Source organism: Thalassophryne amazonica, chromosome 7 (assembly GCF_902500255.1).
Source record: "Thalassophryne amazonica chromosome 7, fThaAma1.1, whole genome shotgun sequence".
NCBI lineage: Eukaryota > Metazoa > Chordata > Actinopteri > Batrachoidiformes > Batrachoididae > Thalassophryne > Thalassophryne amazonica.
This window is the reverse complement of record NC_047109.1, coordinates 120,269,837-120,281,970: the sequence shown is the minus strand read 5'-3', so window position 1 is coordinate 120,281,970 and position 12,134 is coordinate 120,269,837. Positions and strand designations below refer to the sequence as shown.

The window sequence follows — 12,134 nt, the reverse complement described above, 5'->3', positions numbered from 1 at the left end:
AGCCGAGTCTCCAATTCGCCCAGCCTGGCCTCCAAAGCTACGAATAAGCTACACTTATTACAAGTACCGTTACTGCTAAAGGAGGCCGAGGAATAACTAAACATTTCACACCCAGAGCAGAAAAGTGCGGGAGAGACAGGAGAAGCCGCCATACTAAATCAGCTAAGAGCTAGTAGCTACGCTAAGCTAGCGGATTCCTAAAAACACGCAAACTGAATAATGTGTAAATAATTTAGAGGTGATTCAGCAGAAGGAATGCTTTAGTTAAGGCACGTAAAGATTACACTGGGAAACAAATCGTAATCTAGATAACTAGATCAATCTAACTGCGCAGATTAAACAGCTAACAGATACAGAAAAACACCGCTGTGCTCCGGAACAGGAAGTGATACAATACCGCAGTGAGAGCCAACCACCAGTAGAGGCAAGCAAGAGGAATAATAATATGGCTGATTTTTATACATCTGACCTTGGCAATGCGTAATATCCTGAGCAGAGCGGAAAATCAGATGCTCAAATGAGTTATATTTGTGACCCCCAACAACTAATAAGCTAAACCTAGATTTATAAATAAGAGCAACACCCCCGCCTTGCTTCGCATCATGAGGGACGTTACTAAATGTATATGCTGGTGGGCAGGCCTCATTTAAGGGGAGGACAGCTGTAGGTTTAAGCCAGGTTTCACATAACCCAATCATATTTAAGTAATGAACAATAATTAGATCATTAATCAACATTGATTTTGAGGATAGTGATCTTATGTTAATGAGACCCAGACTAAGGACCTCAGTGGGGTTGACAGTTGAACTGTTTGGATTTAGGGGTGGTTCCAGAGTAGCATATATAAGATACCTAGAAGTAGGTTAAGGTTTGAGACATTCCACACGAGTTGTAGGTAGCAGACAGAAAATCTTTGATATTGCTGGAACAACCATTGGACCATCCTCAATTTCAACATCATCCAATGTAGTAATGGGTAGGGCTGCCACAAATGACTATTTTGATAGTCGACTAGTCAACGATTATTTTTGCGATTAGTCGACTAGTCGGATCATACACAATTTCCTAAATTAAGGCCTGCAGCATTTTCCCAGAAACGTCAGGGGATGAAAACATGAACATTTCCAAATCAGTGACTACTTCTTAGACTTTATTTACAGCAATCATTCTGAAATACAAACAGTGTGGTACTTTATAGTAAATCTGTGTCGGGTATGCAGTTCTCAAAAACTCAATGTCCATGCTGGAAGGAGACAGGTGAGGGAAGCCACCAAGACACAACTCTGGAAGAATGTTTGACTTCTGTGAGTGGAGAAACTGGAAATAGTGCAACATTTTTATTTTCATCTTCATTTTACATATAGTCCCAACTTTTTCTGATTTGTGGTTGTTTCTGTTGCATTTCTGAAATTACAGAACTGCTATAAAAAAAGTGTGAACATTTTATTGTGTTTTAAAACTTTGTGGAGCAAATGCAAACACCAAACTCTTATAAAGAAGGAAAAAATACACAGATGTGCAGGAAAACTTTGATATAAACTGAACAGAACAATGCAGGCTGATTTGGCTCCCCATATTTTTTTGTAGAAATAAACCAGAATAAAATAAGAGGTAACTCACTTTGAAATGAACATATAGCTGCAGCTTATAATAACTTTGAAAAATAACAAAAATCAGCAGCTTGTATTTTTATTCTGACTCCAGTTCATTTAGTGTGATGAAGTCATTTTTAAAAGTCATTTTCTTTCTCCTCATCAGTCACGTTTTGTGGTTGAACACTGCATTAAGCTTAAGGCTGAATAAATACATCCCTTTGTAAAATAACAGCTGTTAAAGTTCAGAGTTCTCACCTGCTTTTTGTGATCTGTGCCTCTGAACATCAGCTTCTCCACAGCAGGGTTTTATTTTTAACTCGTATATGCGTAATTTTTGCTCAGTTCATTTATATATTCTAATTTTTTAAGGATATTTGACCGTTTATTTCATCTCATGATCTCATAAATTCAGTATACGATGCGCACATGGTGTGAACAGGACAGTGCCATCAGTACCGCGCGGGTAGAGAAAGTGGAAAGAAGTAAAGGCAGCTCCACGGCCGATTAAAACAGTGGCCGTCTTGTTCAAAGCTGTTTAAAATGCGCAGTTTACCGATGGAGCTGTCGGTGTGTGTGTATGGTTTTTTTTTTTACATGTTCTCTCAGGTTAAAATCCTCTCTCTCTGCCCCGCGCTCGTAGTCTGCAGCCAGTTGACTCCGCACGCACACGCACACAAACACGCACACACACCGACAGCTCCGTTGGTAAACTGTGCATTTTAAACAGCTTTGAACAAGACGGCCACTAATCGGCCGTCTTTCCCAAAATATGAACGTCTAAATGACGGCAGGACGGCTCGCTGCCTAAAACTATGAGAGAAAAACAAAGACTTAAATAAAATAAATGAATCCTCGACTAATAAATTAGTTGTCGACGGTTCCAATAGTCGATGTAGTCGTGACTAGTTGACTAGTTGTGGCAGCCCTAGTAATGGGTATTAAGTTTGCAAAGCATGTCCCTCTATGATTTTTATGGACACATCTATGTAAGCAGGCCACAGTCTCAACTTGTTGAATTTCCCTCCCTGGCAGATAAACTGCACTATCACCATAGTGGATTTTCTGCACTAATTTCCCCGCTAAGCTCATGGATTCCACACCCACATTTGTCATAAGTCTTGCGGGGTCTCTAATCACCTGCTCCATGGCCTGCTGTAAATTCCTAATGTTAGATAATGGAAAACACTTTGTGAGCAGGAAACAATTTTCTAGAAGAAGTGAGTCTCTCACCGTGAGGTAACGGAATGAACCACCACAACAAACACGACTCATGATGAGAACAGAATCCATGTAAACTGGAGGAGTTTGCATCTCAGCATGCTTACCACTTTAATTCATTAATAACCTAAGAGGTAAAAGGTGTTTTTTCTTAGTCTCTTAGTGCTGCAGGTGGTTAACGATATGTTCCACTATTCCAAGGATAATGTGTTTTAATACCTTTGGCTGAGTAGCAGCTGGACATGTAGAACTGGAAATAGAAATACATAAAGGGAGTCTTCCCAAGCGATCAATAAACTTCTATCTGATCTAATCTCTAATTTAATCTAACCTGCTGGATGGCTGTGAAGGCGTGTTACGGGAGTGAAAAGTTCAGGCAAGGGTTAAAGGTCAGGTTCAGAAGACGTATAACCGACAGTGATGTATACGGTGCTGAGACACAGCCAGTGAAGGGAGTGTCGGAGGAACAAAGCTACGCAGAATAAACACTCAGAGGGAGAACAAAAGGATCCCCGTGCAGAACAAGTCCAGTTTTATTGGGTCTGGGACCGGTAGTGACTCAAGTTCCTTGCTTTGCTTGAAACCATTTTGATATGTGGGAGTTAGAGATCAGGAACCAAATGATATTAACCCATTTTGCCCCACTGGTAACAACTGTTGCCAAAGTGTATCACTGTCATTTTCTACTCACAATAATAATAAAAAAAAAATCTCCAAGGTACTAATGCAACTTTTTCCACTTATAAAAACAATCTGGGCATAAACGGGTTAACCTGAGTCATGGACCCAAAAACAACAAATGCTGATGTTTTGTCCAATAAAGCTTTATCATCAACGTGCCACGCCTGCTCAAACTATGAGGAAGCCACATGACCTAAAATGACTATCACGGTATTTTTTTACCTTTTTGACTGATGACATTATCAGATCACAGTATGACTGGGTTTGAACTACATGACAGCTTTTCTAACAATGTGAGCAACAGTTTAACACAGACAATTTTCATTTTCAAATCTGCTTTACCAAAGTTAAAATCTGGATGAAAAATGTTACAATTCAGATTTTTACAGTTCTGCTTTCAATAAACTGTGACTGTGTTTAATTAATTAATGCTCATTAAAGCTGAAACAAGCTGGCAGCGTAAAAGTCTCCTGGGTCACACAACAGATTCACACTTTAACCATTTTCATGACTGTTAACTTCAATCTTCATCTCAAAATCACTTTATAACCAGTTACATCAACTACAAAAGTATTTAACAGGTGTTCTGTCTCGAGTAAGTACCTCATCAGTGCACGGGAGGGTTTAACGTCACCTATGGCTCCAACCGTCGCCCTGAACACTACAGTGCTGATCTGCCGTCCCAAAATGATTATTGATCTGCAGATTTATGGATATTTGGAGTCATTTATGATTATTTCATCAGCATCAATTTACACTGGTGTCATTTAAAAATAACTTCTTGCCTTTCAGAGGTTCTGAACTGTTCTCAACACTATTGAGGAATCCATATGGTGTCGCATTATCACAACAGTAATGACTGATCCAGGGTGTCACCCACATCAATTTCAAAGAAACAACCACACAGATCACCATTTTCACCCGAGGCGCTCACCAGTACAGATGCTCCTCCACCATTTTGGTAACAGCTCGGGACACTGCCCTCTCCTGGACAGTGAGGTTCTTGTTGAGGTTGACGCCCAGCTTCTCCTCCAGAAAGTCTACAATGAACTCTGACCCTGAAGCCTGCTGGTGGTTGTACTCGATCCAGGGCATCTTTCCCTGCGGCGACAGCTTCCCATCAAAGTAGTTCTGCAGAAGAAAAACTGAGGCTGGTAAGAACATGTTGGCACTTGGGCTGTCAAGAGATTAAAAAGATCAATTCATTTCAGGCTGTGTGATTAATTAATTGTATATATAAATGCCAGATGTGAAAAGCACACTGTCACACATCAGACAGGAAGTCAACATACAAATGATGATGGCATAGGGAACACATTCAACTTGCAAAATAAAAAACCCCGTGTAGAATATGGATCTTATTTCAATTAATAAAGACGATGCTAATATTAATAAAGTACGTGACATAAACCGTCTCTGACGGATCGTCACCTTGCTGTGGTGGGGAGGCTTGCATGGCCCAAGGTCTCTAAGAGCGATGCCATCTGAAGCTGCCGCTTCTAGCAGGGGCAGCCATGGCGGTAAGGTAGAGGACGAGGGTCCAGACAAAGAACGATCCAAACCTCGTGCCCTCAACAGCAGATTAGGCAGGTGAAGCTACTTTGGATAGCACAACGGCATTGAAGGTGGACAAAGGCTGCAACAAGTCTCTTAAGTCCAATCATCTCAGTTATCCCTGCCACTGGACTTAGTTAGGAGCTTGTGAAGATCATGTGCTTCCTGAGCAGTGCAACATCAAGTACACACTAAACAAACCCACACACAGGCATTTTCATTTACAACAGATACAGAAAGAAAGTCTTATGGTGATCGGGGAAGGATGAATGAATGAATGAAAACTGTTTATTTCGAACATTTGATACAACAACAATTACAAGATAGATCAGTAAAGACAACAACAAAAAAGTTCCTACTGTGTACCCAACATGTCCGAAAAGGGGTAGGGTGAAGCATCAGCTTATTTATCCCTACCCCTTCTTCCCCACAACCAGTAATACCCTTTGCCACATATACACATAGATTCCTACACACCTAAACCGATATCAATATATATACACATATATATATATATATATATATATATATATATATATATATATATATATATACACATATATATACACATACATATATACATACACATATACATATATACACATATATATACAAAACATAAATATACACCTACACATACCTACTTACATACAAAATACTATATATTTACAAGCCAAAGCAAAAAACAAAAACACCCTAACCCTCATTACCCTTCCTCCTCCCTATACCTAGAAAAAAACATATTTTTGTACCGCTGTTTGAACTGGTTCATGCTTGGACATTGCTTGAGCCCCACTCCCAATCTGTTCCACCTCCTCACCACACAGACAGAAATACAGAAACCTTTTAATGTTGTTCGTGCCCACTGATGCTTTAAATTAAATTTCCCCCTCAGACTGCAATCCCCTGATCTGTTAAAAAACATATTTTTAATATTTGCTGGAAGTAAATTGTTTATTGCTTTATACACAGTTTGTACTGTTTGAAAATGAACCAAGTCTGTGAATTTTAAGAATTTGGATTGTAAAAATAGTGGATTTGTATGATCTCTATAGCCAGTATTATGAAGGATGACGGGAAAAGGCTCGTGATAGCTGGAAGCTTTTAGTCAAGAACCAGCACAGACGCGGTGGTGATTCGATTCAATCGTTCAACTTTCAGACCAAAGCAGGGAAGCTGTTCGGCTGTTTGGTAGCCGTAACTGAGCAGTCCTTTTTATGATCCACTCTGATCACCCTGAACTGGGAGGGGGCTAGAAAAGGTGCCCCAAACATAGTCTGCTTCACCGACCTTTTCTGGAAAACCTCGTCCAGAAGGATCACTGTCAATGCGGTCAAAGAAAACCAACAAGACATCAAATGAACTTTGCAACCTGGAACATCTGAACACTGATGGATACTCCAAATATGACGAGACCAGAACAGCATATTGCCATCGTCACCCAAGAACTTAGCAAATTTGGCTTTGACATCTTAGAGAAGAACAGTGGCAGTAAACCTTCTTCTGGAAAGGACTTGAGGCAAACCAGCCGAGGATACATGGAGTCGGTTTTTCCACCCAAAATGCCCTACTACTGAAGTTGTCGGAGAATCAACACGCATTTTATGACACTCAGAATTCAACTCATCAAAAACCATTGGTGCATACACTCCAACACTCAACGATGAAGACGAGATCAAAGAGACATTCTATGCCCAACTCGATAGTCTCCTGTCTGCTATCCCAAAGAATGACAAGATCAGATTGCTTGGGGACTTCAATCAATCCATCAATCAATTTTATTTATATAGCGCCAAATCACAACAAACAGTTGCCCCAAGGCGCTTTATATTGTAAGGCAAGGCCATACAAGAATTACGTAAAAACCCCAACGGTCAAAACGACCCCCTGTGAGCAAGCACTTGGCTACAGTGGGAAGGAAAAACTCCCTTTTAACAGGAAGAAACCTCCAGCAGAACCAGGCTCAGGGAGGGGCAGTCTTCTGCTGGGACTGGTTGGGGCTGAGGGAGAGAACCAGGAAAAAGACATGCTGTGGAGGGGAGCAGAGATCGATCACTAATGATTAAATGCAGAGTGGTGCATACAGAGCAAAAGAGAAAGAAACACTCAGTGCATCATGGGAACCCCCCAGCAGTCTAAGTCTATAGCAGCATAACTAAGGGACGGTTCAGGGTCACCTGATCCACCCCTAACTATAAGCTAGAGAGGGTGTCTGTCTCCCTGATCTGAATTGGGAGCTGGTTCCACAGGAGAGGAGCCTGAAAGCTGAAGGCTCTGCCTCCCATTCTACTCTTACAAACCCTAGGAACTACAAGTAAGCCTGCAGTCTGAGAGCGAAGCGCTCTATTGGGGTGATATGGTACTACGAGGTCCCTAAGATAAGATGGGACCTGATTATTCAAAACCTTATAAGTAAGAAGAAGAATTTTAAATTCTATTCTAGAATTAACAGGAAGCCAATGAAGAGAGGCCAATATGGGTGAGATATGCTCTCTCCTTCTAGTCCCCGTCAGTACTCTAGCTGCAGCATTTTGAATTAACTGAAGGCTTTTCAGGGAACTTTTAGGACAACCTGATAATAATGAATTACAATAGTCCAGCCTAGAGGAAATAAATGCATGAATTAGTTTTTCAGCATCACTCTGAGACAAGACCTTTCTAATTTTAGAGATATTGCGTAAATGCAAAAAAGCAGTCCTACATATTTGTTTAATATGCGCTTTGAATGACATATCCTGATCAAAAATGACTCCAAGATTTCTCACAGTATTACTAGAGGTCAGGGTAATGCCATCCAGAGTAAGGATCTGGTTAGACACCATGTTTCTAAGATTTGTGGGGCCAAGTACAATAACTTCAGTTTTATCTGAGTTTAAAAGCAGGAAATTAGAGGTCATCCATGTCTTTATGTCTGTAAGACAATCCTGCAGTTTAGCTAATTGGTGTGTGTCCTCTGGCTTCATGGATAGATAAAGCTGGGTATCATATGCGTAACAATGAAAATTTAAGCAATGCTGTCTAATAATACTGCCTAAGGGAAGTATGTATAAAGTGAATAAAATTGGTCCTAGCACAGAACCTTGTGGAACTCCATAATTAACCTTAGTCTGTGAAGAAGATTCCCCATTTACATGAACAAATTGTAATCTATTAGATGGATATGATTCAAACCACCGCAGCGCAGTGCCTTTAATACCTATGGCATGCTCTAATCTCTGTAATAAAATTTTATGGTCAACAGTATCAAAAGCAGCACTGAGGTCTAACAGAACAAGCACAGAGATGAGTCCACTGTCTGAGGCCATAAGAAGATCATTTGTAACCTTCACTAATGCTGTTTCTGTACTATGATGAATTCTAAAACCTGACTGAAACTCTTCAAAATAGACCATTCCTCTGCAGATGATCAGTTAGCTGTTTTACAACTACCCTTTCAAGAATTTTTGAGAGAAAAGGAAGGTTGGAGATTGGCCTATAATTAGCTAAGACAGCTGGGTCAAGTGATGGCTTTTTAAGTAATGGTTTAATTACTGCGACCTTAAAAGCCTGTGGTACATAGCCAACTAATAAAGATAGACTGATCATATTTAAGATCGAAGCATTAAATAATGGTAGGGCTTCCTTGAGCAGCCTGGTAGGAATGGGGTCTAATAGACATGTTGATGGTTTGGATGAAGTAACTAATGAAAATAACTCAGAACAATCTGAGAGAAAGAGTCTAACCAAATACCGGCATCACTGAAAGCAGCCAAAGATAACGATACGTCTTTGGGATGGTTATGAGTAATTTTTTCTCTAATAGTTAAAATTTTATTAGCAAAGAAAGTCATGAAGTCATTACTAGTTAAAGTTAATGGAATACTCGGCTCAATAGAGCTCTGACTCTTTGTCAGCCTGGCTACAGTGCTGAAAAGAAACCTGGGGTTGTTCTTATTTTCTTCAATTAGTGATGAGTAGTAAGATGGCCTAGCTTTACGGAGGGCTTTTTTATAGAGCAACAGACTCTTTTTCCAGGCTAAGTGAAGATCTTCTAAATTAGTGAGACGCCATTTCCTCTCCAACTTACGGGTTATCTGCTTTAAGCTGCGAGTTTGTGAGTTATACCACGGACTCAGGCACTTCTGATTTAAAGCTCTCTTTTTCAGAGGAGCTACAGCATCCAAAGTTGTCTTCAATGAGGATGTAAAACTATTGACAAGATACTCTATCTCACTTACAGACTTTAGGTAGCTACTATGCCCTGTGTTGGTATATGGCATTAGAGAACATAAAGAAGGAATCATATCCTTCAACACGAGAGACGGATGAAACTGTAACATCATTTCAGTCTTGTCAGAGTTTAAAAGTAGGAAGTGGCTAGACATCCAGGTTCTCACTGATGCAAGGCAATCTTCTAAGGATTTTATGTGGATAAGATTACCAGCAGTTATCAGCATGTATAACTGAGTATCATCAGCATAGCAGTGAAGGGTAAAGGTAATCCCCAAACGCCGCAATATGTGCCCAAGGGGTGCTATATAAAGGAAGAAAAGCAGGGGGCCTAAGACGGACCCCTATGGAACTCCAAATTTCATGTCACTAAGGTTAGAGGTAGTGTTACTGTGTTTTGTACAGTAACACTACTCGCCGTAGAAAGAGGCGTGCCCCTGTGCGTCTTGAATAATAAATGAATAAATGCTGTTTATTCATATTCATTTGCCCCTTATAACCACCTCAACTCTTTTTTTCCTCTTATTGATTCTTTTAAATTCTTTAGACAGCTGCATTTGAAATATTTTTTTTCCCAATCTAATAATGAGTCCAATAATAAAAGGGATTTGGATTCTAATATTAGTGAGTCTCTAAGAGAAGTTACTCCTTTTAAAAATAAATCAAGTTTTTAGCCATCTTCAAATTTAAATTCTACTATAGTGACTGTTAGCCAGGTAGTTGAGCAGGAATTTGCTAAGAATAAGAATATGACAAAGAGTGAATTGGATGTATTGCGATCTTTGGAATCCAGACGGGACATCATCATTCTTATCATCATCATAAACTTTATTGTTTTTGTGCAAATATTTGCTCATTTTGAAAAGGATGCCTGCTACACATTTCAAAAAAGCTGGGACAGTGGTATGTTTACCACTGTGTTACATCACCTTTCCTTCTAACAACACTCAATAAGCATTTGGGAACTTAGGACACTAATTGTTGAAGCTTTGTAGGTGAAATTCTTTCCCATTCTTGCTTGATGTACGACTTCAGTTGTTCAACAGTCCGGGGTCTCCGTTGTCGTATTTTGGCTTCATAATGCACCACACATTTTCAATGGGTGACAGGTCTGGACTGCAGGCAGGTCAGTCTAGTACCCGCACTCTTTTACTACGAAGCCACGCTGTTGTAACACGTGCAGAATGTGGCTTGGCATTGTCTTGCTGAAATAAGCAGGGACATCCCTGAAAAAGACGTTGCTTGGATGGCAGCATGTGTTGCTCCAAAACCTGGATGTACCTTTCAGCATTGATGGTGCCATCACAGATGTGTAAGTTGTCCATGTCATGGGCATTAACACACCCCCATACCATCACAGATGCTGGCTTTTGAACTTTGCGCTGGTAACAAAAACAATTTGAAATGTGGACTCATCAGACCACAGCACACTTTTCCACTTTGCGTCTGTCCATTTCATATGTGCTCGGGCCCAGAGAAGGTGGTGGCGCTTCTGGATGTTGTTGATGTATGACTTTCACTTTGCATGGTAGAGTTTTAATTTGCACTTGTAGATGTAGCGACGAACTGTGTTAACTGACAACGATTTTCTGAAGTGTTCCTGAGCCCACGCGGTAAGATCCTTTACACATGATGTTGGTTTTTAATGCAGTGCTGCCTGAGGGATTGAAGGTCAATGTTGGTTTTCGGCCTTACCGCTTACACGCAGAAAGTTCTCCAGATTCTCTGAATCTTCTGATTATATTATGGACTGTAGATGATGGAATCCCTAAATTCCTTTCAATAGAGCATTGAGAAACATTGCTCTTAAACTGTTGGACTATTTTTTTCACGCAGTTGTTCACAAAGTGGTGATCTTCACCCCATCTTTGCTTGTGAATGGCTGAGCCTTTTGGGGATGCTCCTTTTATACCCAATCATGACACTCACCTGTTTCCAAACAGGTGTTCTTTGATCGTTCATCAACTTTCCCAGTCTTTTGTTACCATTGTCCCAGCTTTTTTGAAATGTGTTGCAGGCATCCATTTCAAAATGAGCAAATATTTGCACAAAAACAACAAAGTTTATCAGTTTGAACATTAAATATCTTGTCTTTGTGGTGTATTCAATTGAATATAGGTTGAAGAGGATTTGCAAATCATTATATTCTGTTTTTATTTACATTTCACACAACGTCCCAACTTCACTAGAATTGGGGTCTGCTCAAAAACATCCTACGGTGAATTTGTTTTGTTTTTCTTTACTCAAGTCTCCAAAAAATGTCCTGATTCTGTCACTTCTTGGGGATTTATAATTCAAACCTTTGTCAGGTTTTTTGAGAACAGGCTATTTTTTTTTCCCTGAGTAAACCAACTGACAAAACTCGGCCCTAAGACTCCACATCAGAGTAAAACCTTCATGAGATCCTGGGTCTGTTTGCCAAAGGACGGACTGTTGTTACCTGGTACGGAAGGTCCAACATGCGCAGGTACGTCTCCATTTTGAGGCAGAAAGGCGAGAGGCTCGGCACACCGTTCTTTGGCCTGGAGAACTGGTGGAGGATGATGGCGTCTTCAGAGTCCAGCTCCTGCTCGTTCCTATGCAGAGAACAAGGTGTAGCTTCACATCACTCAAGTCAGCACCAAACCACTGAAACTAAATCTGCAGATGTCATAACTTCACGTTATCTGCTGTCCCAGCTCACAGAAACATCTAAAACTAGAACAGCACTTACTGGAGTGCAGAACTCCACCAAGTCCCACAAAAAGAACTCACAAATATTTTGTGGCTCTGCTCCCAAACATTTGGCTTTCTCCTGCCCCAATGTTCTGGTCCAATCTCAATGTCCACACACACGAACTCACAGACTTCATGCTATGTTCCTGTTCCAATCTCATC

At 40.4% G+C, this 12,134-nt stretch overlaps 1 protein-coding gene across 1 annotated transcript in view; it reads right to left on the bottom strand.

Moving 5' to 3' along the window:
• Positions 1–12,134, bottom strand: part of faxcb (failed axon connections homolog, metaxin like GST domain containing b) — a 74,538-nt gene that overhangs the window by 40,764 nt on the left and 21,640 nt on the right. Inside the window, exons 2-3 of the mRNA XM_034175430.1 lie at positions 11,698–11,833; positions 4,429–4,625 (exon numbers count right to left, since the gene is read on the bottom strand). Of these exons, the coding sequence (XP_034031321.1) occupies positions 4,429–4,625; positions 11,698–11,833 (333 nt within the window). The remainder of the gene's footprint in view (positions 1–4,428; positions 4,626–11,697; positions 11,834–12,134) is intronic.